Source organism: Antechinus flavipes, chromosome 1 (assembly GCF_016432865.1).
Source record: "Antechinus flavipes isolate AdamAnt ecotype Samford, QLD, Australia chromosome 1, AdamAnt_v2, whole genome shotgun sequence".
Taxonomy (NCBI): Eukaryota; Metazoa; Chordata; class Mammalia; order Dasyuromorphia; family Dasyuridae; genus Antechinus; species Antechinus flavipes.
In genome coordinates this window covers 109,647,388-109,666,241 of record NC_067398.1, presented here as the reverse complement: position 1 = coordinate 109,666,241, position 18,854 = coordinate 109,647,388, and the positions used below count along the sequence as shown (strand labels likewise).

General features: G+C 32.6%; 1 protein-coding gene across 2 annotated transcripts in view; it reads left to right on the top strand.

Moving 5' to 3' along the window:
• RIC1 (RIC1 homolog, RAB6A GEF complex partner 1) overlaps positions 1-18,854 on the top strand; it is a 129,771-nt gene that overhangs the window by 64,379 nt on the left and 46,538 nt on the right. Inside the window, exons 5-9 of one of the 2 annotated variants that reach the window (XM_051987668.1) lie at positions 4,089-4,231; positions 5,701-5,834; positions 14,239-14,330; positions 15,940-16,028; positions 17,628-17,772. In XM_051987668.1, coding sequence (XP_051843628.1) covers positions 4,089-4,231; positions 5,701-5,834; positions 14,239-14,330; positions 15,940-16,028; positions 17,628-17,772 — 603 coding nt within the window. Of the gene's footprint in view, positions 1-4,088; positions 4,232-5,697; positions 5,835-14,238; positions 14,331-15,939; positions 16,029-17,627; positions 17,773-18,854 lie in introns of both variants that reach the window. The other variant, XM_051987659.1, reaches the window with a different exon arrangement.

Genomic DNA, 18,854 nt, shown 5'->3' with positions numbered 1-18,854 from the left:
TTGAATTCCTAACACTTGAATGCTGAATTTGTTGACCTTATGCCTATTGCCACTTGGTGATAGCAAAATATGTTGCAGAGGACAGAAAAAATAGGGTTCAAGAATTAACCTTTCCCAATTCACTGAAATATCAGTTGAATGTACAGTGAGCTGGCAGGGGAGGAAAACCTGTCTTCAACATGGTATAAGATTATATGAGTTCATTATTCGCTACTGAAATATTGAGAATATTAAGATTAATAATGATAGGGACTGGGACTGTGATTTTATTAGGATATAGAACTCTGGTGAAAGCACCTTTGCAAGTTCAGTATTAGAAAGTTGCTTAGAATATTGAATAGTTCAGTTCCTTCCCCAGAGTCACACAACCAGCATAGGGTAGAATTGTTATGTTCACTTAATTCAAGACTGGCTTTCTATCCATTCTTAACATCTTGCTTCTATTAACAACAATAGTGATGTTAATGATGTGGATTACTACTCATTTGTTGCTTAATTATCCTTAGGAAAGTTTTTATTTTTTTTTTTTTACTTTATTAGTTTTGTAATATTAAAAAGCTGAGAATATGATTATGGATGGACAGCCATCCACCTATGAGTTAGAGAACATGTTGACTATGTGACTCTGGATCAGTCTTTTATTCTTTTAGTTCCCTTAATAACTCTCTAAAACTCCAGATTACAAAACAATTTCTATTCTACTTATTAGAGTTTCCTTATCAGGAGCTGTCCAGAACATTGAAATCCAAGTAAGGACTTGAGACTCTATCCACTTCTTCCCTTACCTCATCCCCTATAAATCAGTAGTGCCCCTTTAAAAAACAAATAAGCATTCACAATGCTACAATCATATGTGATACTACAGAAACAAAATATGTAGTGAAGGGAAAAGGAATAATGATTATCTCATAATGACATGGTGTACATATTCTAAATTGTCACAAACATATTTGATTGTCTAGCAGAACAAATACTTTCCATAGAGAATCATTTCATTCATTGGCTTGTATTTCAGTCTTTGTTGAAAACTACTGCTTAATTGTAGATAAAAAGAATAGTACACTTTGTATATTTAAAGAAACCATACCAGCAATTAACTATTACCCATGTGTACCTCTAAAATAGAAACTGGAATTGAAAAATTATATGGTACACTGATATAAGTATAACTTTCCAGTCTGGCAACAAAAACATTTGTTCTGTGGGCACAAATTATTCCTGCTATTTTTCTAAGAAAGCAAGATTTACTTTTGTGCTAATTAATTTTTTGACACTTTTAATTTAAAAATATGATTAAATGAAATGAGTTGTCTATCTCCCAAAAATCCTTCAGTAACTGCCATCGAAGCAGTATTTACATCTTAATATCTGTATGACCTTTTTTAGTAGAGAAAGTCCACAGTATGTGGAGGTTTGCCATATAGGCAATAGGGTTTGATAACCCTAAAGGTATAGTCAATTTTAGTTATGTACATATGTAAACTTTATTGTAAAAAAAAAAAATCAGTTAGTGTAAGCTTTGTTTTGCAAATAGTGCCAAATGTTCTCTATTAGTTTATAGATCAAGAAAAAGTATTTGTCAGTCTTTTTTATTTATATAACTTGTCTTGACCTTTTACCAAAAAAATCCACATCAGAACTAATTTTGCTGGCTGCTTTACCCATTGTAAAAGGCCTGTCTTATATAAACAAACGACTTAGCTAATGAGTCAATTAAATATATATAGTAACTCTAACTTTGCACTGTTCCACAAATGGACCTTCTCATTTTTCTTCTTAAGAATTTGTTTTTTCCTTTGGGGTTTCAGCATTAAAAAAAACAAAAAAAGAACAATTTGTTTTTTCACTATATCTCAGAAGTCTTCTATTCTTATCTCCATAACAACTGTTTCAAATATTTTTCTTCTCATCTTCGACAAGATTCTGGCCCTACTCTTTTGGCATAATAGACATTAATAAATACTTATTGACCGATGTATAAACCCAGTGCTTTTCTGGGTTTTTTATAAACACATTTTTATAAAGACAATTGTCGCAACTTAATTTTCTTTTAAGAAAATGAGTTTTGTTTCAGACATCTACGGAAAAAAAATTAGCTGGTAGAATTATGAACTACTCTTCCATCCTATAGAAAATAATAACGAATAAAATAAATAAAAGCCATAGGCATGTAATGAACTCTAAAGGAGTCAAACTGAGTGAGCATAGTTCTCATTCAACTGGAAAGGTTCACTGATGTTTTCTTTTTGGTTAAGGTAATAAACATTCTTTCATTCAACAAGTATTTGTTCTGCTTTATGCCAGTGAATGTGCCAAGTATTTGGAAATGCAGAAGACAAAAACTGCAGTAGTCATTTCTTTCAAATAGTTCACATTCCACTGAGGAAAATAATTTGTATTCATATAAATAGAAAATCTTTTCAAAACAAATAGCTAGTCATGTTGGACTACAGGTACCTTACCAGTAAAAGGGACTGTCTTATAGCTTTCAGGCTTAAGGGTTTCCAAAATTCCCTTTTGCATTATAAACACCTGGAGTCCAATTCTGGCTCAGTTATGACCCATTTAGTTATGACCTCTGTGACTTCCAGCCATCTTCTCAGTTTCCTCAACTGGAAAATGAGGGCTATGGCTTATTAGATGAGGGTTTCTTAACCTTTTTGTGTGTTACAGATAACTTTGGGAGTCTGGTGCCAAATACTGTTTCAGTATTATGTTTTTAAATATATAAAATATATAAGATTACAATGGAAATCAAATGTTAGCAATAAAGATATAGTTTGGTTTTTCCTCATCAAAGTTCATGGACTACAGTTGTGGGTCCTATATTAAGTAAAGCTGATCAAAACTATGATATTACTAATCCATTTAAGTAGCCATTTTAGATGGAAATCTTAATGTATGGTATAATTTCCTTGACTTCTTTAACAAAGAGCACTAGAAAAAATTTTGAATCTTAATGATTCAAGCATTATTATGAATGTCTTTGATCATGCTTTTATGATACAGTGATGTCAAAAGTCACTGGACTTTTGAGGTTAATAAACTAATAAGATTTACAATTGGATAATAGTTGTGTTTTTTTAAAATGAAATTTTTGGTATTTCCCAAATTTTAATACATGCCAGTATTATGTTTGAGTATATGTGTTTGTGCATATATACATATATACAGAGTTGAGCTTGAAACCCTAAGACTTGAGTTTGAATCTGTATGACCTTATGTTACGAAAAACTTTTCTGGATCTTAGTTTCCTCACCTGTAAAATGGGACTGTTGGGCTTTTCACTCTAAATTTCAGTCTGTCAGTAAACATATATTAAGCATCTAGTATGTGCAAGACACTGTGCTAATTGCTGGTGATAAAAAAGCAAAGCTCACAATCTAAAAATCACAATAGATTTGTGCTAATATTAGGGTCTTAACCTCATCATTTTATAGATGGGGAAACCAAGGGAAATGATTTGCCCAAGCTAATCATAGAAGATCTGGAATTTCAACCCTGCCTTCTCTTTCCATTGCAGTGCACTGTGACTAGGGACTATTTTTTGCCTTTATGTTAGACTATAGCATTTTTAAAGTAACTTTTTCTGCTATCTGTTTTTTTTTTTTTTTCTTTTGGTCTCTTTATTTTGTTTTATGCAACTGGTTCTCATTGTTGCCTCTGTACTTGCCTCTAGCAATGCATCTATATCTAAATCTACTATAGGCTTGCAAGCAAATAAACTTGTTAGAACTATAGACATAAAAGGGTATCTATTTTGCCCCTCTGACCTCTTTATTTATTTATTTTTGCGAGGCAGTGTAAGTTAAGAATATTTCATGCCTTCTTAACGGATGGGGAAGGAAATTGAGGGAAGGACAGAATTTTGACCTAAAAATAAAAATTTAATTAAAAAAAATTCTATATATACAAGAGTAAATGAGTTTTTGGACTTTGTAACATTTTGGTTGTAATTCAGATAGGTAAAATATAATTGTAAATTGTTTTATGAACTTGCAAGCTTATAAAAAATTTTGAAGACCTGTACATTATCTCAATGAACTTACAATTTATAAAGCATTGGTTCTAAATTGTTTTCCTTACAGTTTGCAGTCAATGCTGGAGGATCTTCTGGTTGCTACATCTGATGGACTGCTTCATCTTATTCACTGGGAAGGGATGACAAATGGAAGGAAAGCCATCAATCTTTGTACAGTACCATTTTCAGTAGACTTGCAGTCATCTCGAGGTAGTTATACCTTTCTGTATTTGAAACAGAAAAACCTGCTTTTAAATATTTTTGATTTAAAAAAATTTTTGAACTAACTACAGCAAAACAACCACTATAAATAAGAAATTGTAAAATATTTTCTTTATATTTTATAAACATACTTTTATATACTCAATCAAATATGTTTCAGTATGGTTTTTTAAATTCTTTTTTTTTTTCCCCATAGATCTTTGTTTTCATAGATGTTTCTGTTTCTATACAGATCATATTATTCACTCTTGGTGTACAAAAGGTGGTAGAGCCAATGGACATCTTCTTCTTCTTCTTTTTTTGTTTTTTGGATTATCATGTATGGGGCGGCTAAAATACACACACACACACACACACACACACACACATAGATTGGTTTTTATTTGTTTTATATTGTTACCTTAAGTTATATTTTTAGTTATGTATTATATCCTCAAGATAATTCCAGTATGTATCAAAGGGTATACACTTTATCTTTTAATGCAGGATCACATTATTTTCAAAAAATACTATGTTCTCAGTCATTTGGATTTCATACCTCTTAGACTCCAGCTTTCACCTCCCACCCAAATTTCATACTCCCATCCCTGTGACTTTGGCCTCTGATTGGTGAGCATTAACCTTATTTTGACCAAACTTAGGACCCTTTTCCTCCTCCTTTATTTCCATCTCTATACCACATTATCATTTGTGCATTACTAGACCTTCTCCCCTCTCTCCAATTAATTGCTAACTTAATGCATATAAACTATTGTTCCATACAATGATAAATAAATGTTATCTGTGCCAAATCACTGCCAACATTGATTTCTTTTCAGTAATGAAATAAATGTTTGAGATCTGGGTCATTTGTTTTACTTTTTATTCAAAGTAAATTCTTTAAAAATTGATTTTTATTTCCAATTACTTTCATTTCCTCCTTTCCCTCTACCCAGAATATATTCCTTTGTAACAAAAAATAAACAAGAGGCAGAAAAAGCAGTACAATAAAAATAACAGTGCATTAGACAGATGATATTCCATATTCATTGTCTTCTATTTCTGCAGAAGGGAGAAAGGTGTATTTTCTCTCTTTTTTTTTCATGGCATTTGATCATTATACTTACATAACACTCAGTTTCATTTTTTGTTCTTTCCATTAAAATGGTTGAAACTACTATTTAAACTGTTTTCCTCTTTATGATTACTTTTTGTATTCTTTCATATAAGTCTCCCTAGGCTTCTCTTAATTCATTTTGTTCATCATTTTTCATAACAGTCATATTTCAATTTAACCAATATCACCGTTTGTTTAGTCACTTTCCCATCATTTGGTTCTTTAAAATGAAGTTACTTCATTTTATTAGATTATTAAATATACGATTGCTTATGTAAGAAACTGATGATCTTCCAAGTAATACTTTGAGAGCATTATTTAAGTGTTGTGAATATTCATTTCCATATTTTTTCATCAGCAGGTTCATTCTTGGGCTTTGAAGATGTGCACATCAAAGATATGGAGTATTGTGCTACACTTGATGGATTTGCTGTTGTGTTTAATGATGGTAGAGTTGGATTCATTACCCCAATGTCAAGTAGATTTACTGCTGAGGTATAGCTTATTTGTTATTTTTCCATTTTTTTTCTTTAAGATGAGATGTTTAATCATTCTCTTTCTCTAATATTTAGAGAGTTTTTGTCTCTAATGAACTTAATAAATATTTTAAATTATAATAATATTATAACTTCAAATAAACAGGATATTAAATTACCTGTTTTTGATTAGATACTTCTTCCAACAAATCAGAATGGAAAAGGGGAATTTTTTTTTTTTTTTTTGGTCTCTCAGCTATTGGAAAGTAGTCATTATTAAGGTCTATTAAAATATTTATAGAAAAATAAAACCTTGCTTAAATCAGATTAGGTATACAAGGAAAGGAAAAAAAATATTATTTCTTATGAGCTTGCAAGTTCATAAAACAATTTACAGTTATATTTTACCTATCTGAATTACAACCAAAATGTTACAAAGTCCAAAGACTCATTTATAGAAATTCTTTCTAATTACTATGCTAAGGTATGTCTCATTTGATCTTCATAGCAATCTGAGAGAGAGATTTTTCCTTGCTTATAATTTGTTTATGTGATCTTTTGTGTTTAAATCATATATCCATTTGTTGATTATTTTTGTATGAGGTGGTGGTATAAAAATAATTTTTGTCAGACTACTGCTCAATTTTTGTAGCAATATTTGTCAAATAATGAGTTCTTCCCTTAATAATTTTGTGCTTGGGATTTATCATATTATACTACTATAAAAAGGACAGTAATAGCACCTCTTCCCCAGTTTGTTGTGAAAATCAAATGAAAAAATATTTAAGTGTTTAGCATTGTGGCTAGCATTTAGTTGGTACTTAACAAATGTTTATTTCCTTCTTTCTTCCTGTATACCTAATATGATTGAAATCTTTTTTTTAATAATAGCTGACATTTACATAGTACCATAATGTTTGCAGATATTATTTTATCATCACAACAATCCTAAGAGGTAGATGCTAATATCACCTACATTTTACAAATCACGAAATTTAAGAGATAAAAGTTAAATGATTTGTTCAAAGATATTTAGCTGAGGCTGAATTTGAACTCTGTTCTACTTCATTGCAGGTTCAGCACTCTATTTTACCACCTAGTTGATAGTACCAAGAACTAAGATTTTTTAGTAAAAAGCTGCAGTGGATTAAGTAATCTATTTAAGATTGATACTCTTAGATGTTTCTGTTTCTACACAGATCATATTTTTCACTCTTGAATGTACAAAAGGTGGTAAAGCCAATGGACAATTTCTTTTTTTTGTTATCATGTATGGGGCAGCTAAAACACACACACACACACACACACACACACTCTCACACACACACACACAGAGATTGGTTTTTATTTGTTTTATATTATTATCTTAAGGTATATTCTTAGTTATGTATTATATCCTCAAGATAATTCCAGTATGTGTCAAAGGGTATCTTTCTCTCCAACCCACCATGCCTCTGTCATTAATAATAATAGTTAACATTTATATAGTACTTTTCATATCTTGGCTAATGGAACAGTTCATAGCTAAAAAAGCAATAAAAAGAATCACATAAGATAAAATGGTGAATTTTGATTATACAAAACTAAAAAGTTCTGTTTAACAAACAAGTCTGACATTAACATTAGAAAGGAAACTAAAAAAAAAATACTGTATTCAATTTCTTTGATAAGGATATCATAAATTCAAATTTAATAGTATTTAATCACTGAAATAGTACTCTGTAGAAGTTTTTTAAGCAAAAATCCATTTAACAGAACAATTCAATTAAAAATTCAATTGGCCAAATATAAAAGGAACTAAAAAAGATAACTAAAGCAAGAAATGGAAACAAAGGCATCAAAAGAAACAGAGAAAGGCAAACATATTTAATTGAAAAGAAATGGAGACAAACCAATTACATGTTAATAGGGAAATAAGAAATAGTATCTTTTCAGAATTTAATATCTTTAAGGATTTAATCTTATCTTATATATCTTAAGGAAAAGATAAAAAAGATGAAAAATCTGAAAAATTTTGTTCTCTTTTAATTCTTTTAGAAGACAAAAATGGGCAGGGGACAAGAAGTCTGACAGTAATGCTAAAGCTGACTTGTATATACGTTCCTATATATTACCAACAAAACCAAGTAGAAGAGCTAGAAAGAGAAATTCTATTTAAAATAATTGAAACTTCAAAATATGCTAGTGTTATCTACCAAGATTCACCCAGAAAGTATACAAAAATGCAACTATAAAAAACTGTTGTGTATAATAATTGACAGGTCTTAATAATTAAAGAAACATTAATTGCTCATCCGTAGGCTGAGCTGATATGATAGATAAAAAAGACAATGCTACTAAATTTATTTATTTTTTTCAATGCTCTATCAAAATACCAAAAGAATATTTTATAAGGCAAGAAAAATAATAATTATAGAATTCACATGAAATGAAAAAATAAAATATCTCAAAAATAATAAAAAAAAAAAGAAAACGAAAGTTATTTTATAAGGAGTTATTTGCTTTTTCCATTTTACTAACTATTTTGTAAGGAATTTTTTTCCAGATAATTTCTGTTTCCTTTTCTAAGCCCTCTTGCAAAGTTTTCATTTCCTTTCCATATTTTTCTTTCAGCTCTCTTTTAAGATCCTTTTTGAATTCTTCCAAGAGAGCCTTATGGCATAGAAACCAAATCATATCATCCTTTGGGGCTTCATCTGGAGATGATCTGCTTTTAGTGTCCTCAGGGTTTGAAATTTGTTTTTCTCTTTCTCTGTAAAAACTGCCTGTGGTCAGAGTTCTTTTCACTTTTTTACTTTTTTTTTTTTCTTAAATATATAAGGTTGAGGTTTGCTTTTAGAGCAAAGGGGAGATTGGTCAAGCTTCCTTTGCAGGTGGTGCTGGGTGGGTATAGCCAGGTCCTGCATTATTCTGGTGTTCAGTGGCTCACTATTTGTTATTTGTATTTGTGTTGGATGTCTTGCAGTTAGTGTGCTGTTCTACTGGCTTCCAAGCAGGATTAACCAACACTGCTATAGATTCATTTGCTTCGCAGGATGTCACACTGCTCTGGGTCCCTGCATTTGATTTCACTCGACCCCTTACTTTATACCTGATTGAAACAGAGCTTTTCTGAAGTTCTTCCATAATATCTTCTGCTAGAAATTTGTTACATTCAAATATTTGTGGGTTCTGTCACTCCAAAATCAATTTTCAGAGGCTTAATCTGAGATGTATCTCCTCTCCTCCATCTTGACTCCACCCCCTCCTCCATTGGAGGTTCCATAAAGTTGTCCTTTTGTCGTTTAATATAGCATTGAATAACTTAAACTAATGTCTATATAATTGTTGTTATTATTATGATTTTCTTAATTATTATATTAGCTTGGCCTACTTGTTGAGCAGTCAGTATTTCTCCAATTATTTAGGTCTGTTTTTATTTCTGTGATTGTATTCATAAAGTTTCAAGATGTATAAATAGACTCCCAAGTATTTTATACATTTTATAGTTGTTTTAAATGGAATTTCTATTTCTAATTTTTTGCTAGATTTGTTGGTAATGTACAGAAACCTGATGATGTATATAGATTTGTTTTATTCCTTTCTACTTTGCTGGTCATTTATTGTTTAAATTTTACTTGACTCTTTAGGATTCTCTAAGTCATCTTGTTATTGGCAAAAAAGTATTAGTTTTACTTCTTTTTTTTTGCTTGTTTGCTTGTGCTCAATCCCTTTTTCTTGTCTTATTGACAGAGCTAGAATTTCTAGTACTGTATTAAATGATAGAATAACCAACATTCTAGTTATACCAGGTTTTTGTTGGAAAGACTTCAAGTGTATTTCCAATGCATGCGATTTTTGGTTTTGGTTTTAGATAGGTGTCTTTCCCTCTTGCAGTTGTTCGTTGGCCTCACTATAATATTCATATATTCTGTTCTTTCCCAGGCTCTCACCCTTGTATTGGATATACTGTGTTCCTTTACCCATCTTGACCTCTAAGAAACCTGTTTGTCTCTACATTATCCTTTTCTCTCAAGTTCCTTGCCTCTTACCATATCTCCGGTCTTGTCCTCCCACGCCTCATCCTTAGATTACTCCCACCATCTGCTGCCTTTGTTCCTTTTCATGTATGTATACACACACACACACACACACACACACATATATATACACATATATAAAGGATGGATTAGGAGAAGGAAGAGACTGAAGAATGGGAAACCTCCAATTGGAGGTTTCTATAATAGTAGAGAAAAATCTCAAAATTGTGTTGCGTCTTTTTATACCTCCTTAATCCAAACACTACACTCACCCCTATGTCTTTTCCAAGACATTTCATTTCTCCTCAGATTTCCTATGGCAACCCAGCCCCCTGTCCTCTCAGCTGAGAACTTTACCTCATGGTTCATATTCCCTTTTCTTTCCTCATCTTCCTTGTCTCACATCACTAAAGTACCATCTGCCACTATTGCTTCCTTTATTCTGTCTCATATGATGAAGTCACCTTTCTTCTTATTTATCACAGTAATTTCAACCTACCTTTTGAAGCTCCCTCTCCCATTTTAACTCTTTCATTAATCTTCTCTATTTTCTACAAATATGCCTATGTTCCCCCCCCCCCCTCCATTCTCAGAAAATTCTCACTTGATTCATCCAGTCCCACTAGCAGTCATCTATTTCTCTCCTCCCTTTCCTGTATAAGCTTCTTTAGGAAGTCATTTACAGTTGGAATTTCTCATTCAACTGAATCTTCTCCCTCCAACATTACTAATAGTCTCCTAATTGCCGAATCTAATCCAATTTTCTCAATCTTCATGTGTATTAGCGTCTCTGAAATTTTTGATATTTGTCAAACAACTTGTCATGACATTATTCTCTCCTGATTCTATTTCTCTTGCCATTCTTTCTCATCCTCTTTTGCTATATCCTCATCCAGGTTACTTCTCCCACTAGGCGAAGGTATTCCCAAAGTGCTGTCCCTGGCCCATTTCTCTTTCTCTATACTATTTCATTTCATGATCTCATTAGTGATCTCATTAGTTCCCATGAATTCAGTTGTCATATCTATGCTCATGATTCTCAAAATTGCTTATTCAGTCTTTATCTTTGATAGATAGCCCAGGCCTGAGGGATCTTCTTATTTCTCTACATTACTTCATTTGGTGAGCTCATCAGCATGCATACCTTTAATTATAGTCTCTATACTGATCATTCTTGAATCTACCTGTCCTGCCCTGCCCCAATTTCTGTGCTGATTTCTATTCTCAGATTTTTTTTTTAACTTTTTATTGACAGAACCCATGCCAGGGTAATTTTTTACAGCATTATCCCTTGCACTCACTTCTGTTCTGTTTTTCCCCTCCCTCCCTCTATCCCCTCCCCCAGATGGGAAGCAATTCTTTACATGTTAAATAGGTTCCAGTATATTCTAGACACAATATATGTGTGCAGAACCAAACAGTTCTCTTGTTGCACAGGGAGAATTGGATTCAGAAGGTATAAATAACCCAGGAAGAAAAACAAAAATGCAAGCAGTTTATATTCATTTCCCCATGTTCTTTCTTTGGGTGTAGCTGCTTCTGTCCTTCCTTGATCATTGAAACTGAATTAGCTCTCTTTATCGAAGAGATCTACTTCCATCAGAATACATCCTCAAACAGTATTGTTGTTGAGGTATATAATGATCTCCTGGTTCTGCTCATTTCACTTAGCATCAGTTCATGTAAGTCTTGCCAGTCCTCTCTGTATTTATCCTGCTGGTCATTTCTTACAGAACAATAATATTCCATAACATTCATATACCACAATTTACTCAACCATTCTCCAATTGATAGGCATCCATTTATTTTCCAGCTTCTAGCCACTACAAACAGGGCTGCCACAAACATTTTGGCACATACAGGTCCCTTTCCCTTCTTTAGTATCTCTGGGATATAAGCCCAGTAGAAACACTGCTGGATCAAAGGATATGCACAGTTTGATAACTTTTTGAGCATAGTTCCAAATTGCTCTCCAGCTACTCTCAGATCTTTACCTGCCTTTCAGAAATATCAGACCTGTTGATTTCATCTTTGCAAAATGTCTCAAATAAGCTTTTTTTCCCTCTCCTCTTGACACCGCCACTTTTCCAGTGCAGTCTCTCATCATATTATGTCTTGATTATAGCAAAAGCCTGCTGGTAGATCTGCCTCCCTCAGATCCATGCAGCCATCAAAGTGATCTTCCAACTGTTTCACTTCCCTACTCAGTAAACTCATTCCCCGTTTTCTTCAAGAGCAAATGCAAAATGCTCTGTTTGGCATTCAAAGCCCCTTCACTTTTCCTCCTACTTTTCCAGGCTTCTTATACCTTACTCTCAATTATGTTCTCTTTGATCCAGTGACAGTGGCCTCCTAGCTGTTCTATGAAAAAGAAACTCCATTCTAGGCATTTTAAATGGCTGTCCCTCATGCCCAGAATGCTCTTCCTCAACTTCACTTATTCCCTTTCCTAGCTTCTTGTAAATCCCTGTTTTCACTAATCTCTCTTAATTCAACTGTCTTCGCTCTATTAATTTATTTCCTTTTTCTTTTATATGTAACTTGTTCTCTATGTATTTGCTTTTTGGTTGTCTCCCTTATTGGATTGCCAGCTTGTTGAGGGTTGCTTTTTATATCCCCAGCACTTAGCACAGTGTCTGACATATAGTAGGCATTTAATATTTATTGACTGATTGTTCTGAAAAGTCTTTCTGGGGCAGTGTTAGCTGCACTCACTATCTACTTTCTGAAGACCTTTAGCTTTCTCTGTTCTGATGTAGGCTGGGAAAATAATTTATTGTGTTTTCTCCTTCACTACTCCAGTCTTCTTCCTAATTCTCTGTTGGAGATAGTGTGGAAGAGAACTGGGACATTCAGCTGCAGGATCCTGCTCTTTCCAGTCTCTATGTTTTTGCTTATGTTACCCTTTACATCTAAAATTGTCTCTTCCTTTCCTCTAATAGCTCCATTTTTTGGAAGGACCAGCGTTTTTTGAATGTCTAATTTAAATGTCATCTCCTCTAAATAATCTTTACTGATAACTTCTCAAAATCTTCCCCTCCCCTGAACGCACTTTCAGGTAAAAATGATCTCGCCCTCCTCAAATTTCTCAGCATTTTGTCTGGATTCTTTTCATTTCTACCTTATAGTTATTTGTGGGCATATGTCTTTTTTTTTTTTTTTTTTCTTTTAGATTACAAGCTTCTTGAGAGCAGGTTCTCAATTCACTTTAATTCACCAAAATTTAAATACCTGTTATGTATTGGATGTAATACATTGGATGATAGGAATTAAAAAACTTAATTGAGTGTATTGAGGGATTGCTGACATATACAACATGTTCCCAGGTAAATTTTTTATAGAAAATCATTTGAGAAGAGGGAGAGTACACTTACAACTTAGAGAAAAACAAAGGAGTTTAAGGCTGAACCTTGAAGAAAGAAGCATAAGGATTCTAAAAAACATGTGAAGGAGAAGCATTTTTTTATGAATGTGGAATGGATTGGTGGTACCAAGCATGGAGAAGGAGAATATAATACCAAGTTTGGTTGAAACATGAAATATGTGAAGGAGAATAATAAGAAATAAATCTGAAAAGCCATATTATGGAGAGCTTAAATTGAGAATCTTACATTTTATCTAGAGGTAATAAAGATCCACTGATAATTTTGAGCCAGGTTAATGACATGGCCAGAGCTTTCCTTGGCATATTATTTGAGGAGCTATATAAAGGATGGATTAGGAGAAGGAAGAGACTGAAGAATGGGAAACCTCTAATTGGAGGTTTCTATGCTATATAAAGGATGGATTAGGAGAAGGAAGAGACTGAAGAATGGGAACCCTCCAATTGTGCAGGCACACATGTACACATATGCATACAGACTCACACGTAGTTATACATGCACACACAGTTCCATATTATTTTTTGCTCCCACACAGTCCCCCTTTTAACTCTATCTCTTACCCTTTTCTTGACCCTCTCAGTCATGTCCAGCTGCTCTGTGTACTTGATGATCTGCTTGGTCAACTTCATGAAGAGAATAGTTGTATTCTCTGGTTTTTGCTGCTGCTCCTTGAAGCTGTAAAAAATTGCTGGGTTCCAGGACCCATCTTCTCTTCTTGAATTTATATGCGTTTGTATATAGAGTACTTTACATAAAATATACACTTTTAATCACAGTTTCTTGAATAAATATATGGAATTGATTTAAATCCCTCAAATATTAGGGCACCTCAGGAAATTACATCATCATGATTACTTCCATTATCAGTCATCCTTTGTAATTTTATACTCTGGAATAAATTACAGAATTTGTTAAAAATCAAGTGTGATTTGAAAACCTAGAATACTTACTAAGATAGAATCATTGCTAGTGTAAAATCTTCAAGAAAACATTTAAATTTCAAATTATTTCTCTATTGTAGCAACTTCGTGGTGTTTGGGCACAAGATGTTATGGATGGAACTTGTGTAGCAGTAAATAACAAATATAGACTCATGGCATTTGGTTGTGCTAGGTAAGTACTACTATGTTTGTTTTATAAATCATTGTCAGCATTTTTATCTTTTTAATAGAATGAATATACCATATAAGAAGTTGTTTTTAAAAGTCTTTTTTAATTGGTGAAGTTTTCTCTTAAAATAATTATTTAAAAATTAGATTGTATTTTTGCCATTTTAAAATATCAGAATTTATTACAGTATATTAATATCAAGACTATTTTGTTGATACAGTAGTTTGGTTTGTGGTAAATTCATTAAAATTTTGAAATTTAAATGTAAGCTTTCTTTTTACAACTTCAAGGTAGCACACTAATACACAGGTGTAGATATTTAGATGTACCACTTGAATTTTTTAATTCCTAAGTGTTCTTCCACATTTTTATTTAGATTTGAACCACTTAAAAAGTTATTCCAGCATTTTCTGACTAGTTCTCCCATGCTACAAAGGGAAGAGAATTTTAGTCTGGAGAATCAGAGGGGTTGTTAGCTGGTATATTGACATGCCTTTTCCAGAAGGCTGTTGATTATATTAGTGTTAAGTATCAGAGTAAGAGAGGGACAACCCAAAAAAAAAAAAAAAGGGAGATGGGAGTGGATGGGGGAGAAGTACTCATAAGGAAACAAGGGAGTTGGCTAGAGACCTGGATGAAAAGCATATGAAAGTGACATAGTCTAAGCTTCATCTTTGGAGGCAGTAACATCAGTAAGACCCCAAATGCGTTGAAGTACTACTGAGTCGAAGGGAAGATGTGGGAATTCATTAGTTGACCTCTGTCATTCATTTCACCTCTCTGGGCCTCTATTTACTTACTTATAAAAGAATCTGGGCTGGATTTAATTCATCAGAGATATGGTAAGCACTTTTTATGTGAAAAATGGTCTCTTTCCTCAAGGAACTCTTCTTCTGGGGGAGGGATGCAACAATATCACAGAAATCAATACAAGGAAGCCTGCGAGGTGAGAAAGCATTAACAACCAAGCAATATCAGGGAAAACTTCCTTAGAAAGTTAACACCTGAAGCTAATCTTAAAGGAAACTAATGATTCCAAGAGACAAAGTTAATGAATGTATTCCAGGCATATAAGGCAAAACCTGAACTTTGGCATGAAAGCAAGAGATGGGATGAGGGACTTTGGGGAGCAGCAAATAGGCTTCATCAAAAATATGTGTAAAGGATTAATGTGAAATAAATCTCAATAAATGAATGCCAAAATGAATTATTTCTATTTTATACTCTAGGGTAGTTAGAGGTAAAAGTAATAAGTAGTATTGTGAACATGTTGAATTTAAGGTTATAATCAAACATCCCAGTAAGAACATTCAGAAGGGATTAAGTGTAGATGTATAATTTTGGAAGTCTTTTGTATATTTATCCTATAATATGAAAATAAAATTAATCATATTTTAAAATCCTTTCTAAGATATATTTCAATTTTTCTGTTGATTATAAAAAAACTGAAGCAAGATAAGTATAAAATAGTTAAAGTCACCTTATTTTTAAGTATGCATGTTTCTTACATTCCAGAAAGTTACTTTTGTGAACAATGGTAATGTCACTTCTTATATTTGAGTTTGTAGTTCCTCTCCCTTCCCCCAAAAAAGTTGTGTGATTTATTTTCCAGTGGATCTGTGCAAGTTTACACAATCGATAACACCACTGGAGCCATGCAACTGTCTCATAAATTGGAGCTAACACCAAAACAATATCCTGGTGAGTTATTTTTTTATATCATTTGTAAAGCTTACTGGTGTTGAATTTTGTAAATTTTGTAAATTTATGACATAAATTGAAATGTATGTACTAGAAATAAATTGTTTGCTTGATCTGAGATCGCATAACTGATTTCTACCGGCTCCATGGTTTCCTACAATGTCCAGTTTTTACCTATTTCTATAGACAATTCATTCAATAGCTAAATAGACTTCTTGTGGTTTTTTCCTTATATTGCAGTTTCCAGTGTGGCACCAAGCTGTCTATCTGTGATTTCGTATTCTTATTATATGAATAGGTCATCTTCTTTTCCAGTCATACATATTCTTGATGAAGTTCATTAATACTATTATAATAAAGTTTTGTAATAAAGAGGATTTTCTTATCTTTCATTGGTGACATGTTCATTATATTATTTGATAATCAGTAGAACTCTATAGTATGACTTGTGGGTTTAAATATGTTTCTTCATATATCACATCGGTTTATTTTTATTATAAACTTAAGCTGAGTTAGCTTGTCCTAACCTTAGGGTTAAAAAGTGGTAACAAAGTAACCAAATTCCAGCTTTAAAAAATTAATTAGCCATATAATTTTACCTTTGATTCCAAAGGTATTTTTGGATACTATTCAGTGTATATAATGACTATGAAGATTTATCTCTTTTTAACTGGGGATATAACTTAAGGATATTGAATAAACTGATGCCTCTGTTTGATATTTGATTCCCTTTTTGTTTATAAGTTTCTTATATGAACTTTTATTTGTGATATCTAATTTTTGTTTCCTTGGCTGTGTAGTAGAACTTATTGGGAGCTATGTAAATAAAATGAAAAGGTTGTTAATCTTACTCAGCAGGTTTGTTTATTTCTGTCTTGGTTTTGTTTAAATCCCTATACTAAAGAAGTAGAAACTAGCTCCAATAATTCTAGGGTTTTGAACTTGAGATTTCTCTGGATTTTGCCTGTGCCCACATAGATTTTATCTTCAAAGACTCTGGATATTTATCTACTTGTCTACTTTGTGGGAAACATTTTATGGCAAAACACTGCGTGTTAGCAGAATTGGAAATATTTTTTCTCTATACTGAAGAAACTTATAACATTGGTGTGCATATCAACTGAAAGGTTGTTAATATTAGTAAGAGAAAATCTGATCTTTTAGAACAAAACCAATTTTAGCTAAAATGGTTAAAAATTTAAAAAATTAAGGGAACTTTTAGGCAGTTATGTTACTAAAAATCTTTTCCCCCCTAAGGAAGAGACTAGAATTTTAAAATCTGAATTTATTTTAAGAATAATTTGATATTAGTGTCACTAGAACTTTTTCCTCATAGGAACTATAGAGGCAATACTGGGCAACCAGAAAAAAAAGAAAGAAAAATCAACCCTCAAGAAACAGTAAATTAATTGTATCTTGCAGATGGTTATATGGATAGTAAACTGTAGAGCCAGAACTTGAACTCAGGTCTTTTGACTCCAGTTCCAATCCTTGTTTTATTCCACCGAACCCCTGTAGATATGAAATATCTATGTGAAATAGAATATGTAAAGTATGTTTATGAACATCTTCTTCCCTTTCTTTAACATTTTTTAATAGATATTTGGAACAAAACAGGAGCTGTTAAACTGATCAAATGGTCTCCTGATAACAGTGTTGTGATGGTGACTTGGGAATATGGAGGCCTTTCTTTATGGAGTGTGTTTGGTGCTCAGCTGATTTGTACTCTGGGAGGAGATTTTGCGTGAGTGCATGGATTATAACTAATAGTATTTTTTTTTTTTATTTTTAATGACAAATAAAAAACAATCTTGTATCCTAGGACTGTTTGTTCTAATTTTGTTTTCCCCCTTTTCTAAATAGTAATTTCTATGGAATTATTTTGGAGCTTTTCATTGTTATATCATCTAGAAAGGCATTTTTAATGTATCATCCTGAAAATTGTGTTATTTAACTCTGCCAGAAGATAAGTTAAATATAATCCCTTTGCCAAATTGTCTACCCCCTAAAGTTGCCTAACTTAGAGTTTCTTATAGTTGATGTGAAGGATGAATTAGAAGGGGAAAGACTAGAGGCAAGGAGAACAATTAAGGAGATCTGAAATAATTAAGGCAAGAGGTTATGAGAGCATGAGGTAGGGTAATAACTGTTCGGTTAAATAGAAGAGGACATTTTTAAGAGATGTTATAGAAGTAGCATTAAAAAGACTTGGCAGGTGATTGATGTGCATAGGGTGAGGAAGAAGAATAAAGGGTTGAGGAAAACTGTAGGGTTCTGAAACCTAATTAGGTGACTTGGACAGATGATAATGCTTCTGATAGAAATGGGGCGTTAATAAGGGTTTAGGAGTTAAGATAGTAAAATCTGTTTTTGACATGATGAGTTTGACAGGTCTCGTTCAAGTCATTTTTCAATCGTGTTCAATTCTTTGTATCCCATTTGGGATTTTCTTAGCAAAGATACTGGAGTAGTTTACTATTCCTTCTTCAGCTTATTTTTACAGATGAAGAACTAAAGGAAATAGAGTTAAATGACTGGCCTATGGCCATGTAGCTAGTAAACCAGATTTTAACTCATAAAGATAATTTTTTCCTGGCGTGAGACCCAGTGCTATCTCCATTGAGTCATCTATCTGCCCCTTTAAAATCTCTATAGGAGAGCTACTGTTGATATGCACTAGCCACTTGTAGTACTGGAGCAATCTTCATAAATATGATAAATGAATATGTTGGAACTGATGAGGTCATCAAGAAAGTGTAGAGGGAGAGACTAAAAGTGGGCCCATAACAGAGCTTTAGAATCTTCCACATTTAGAAAACAAGAAAT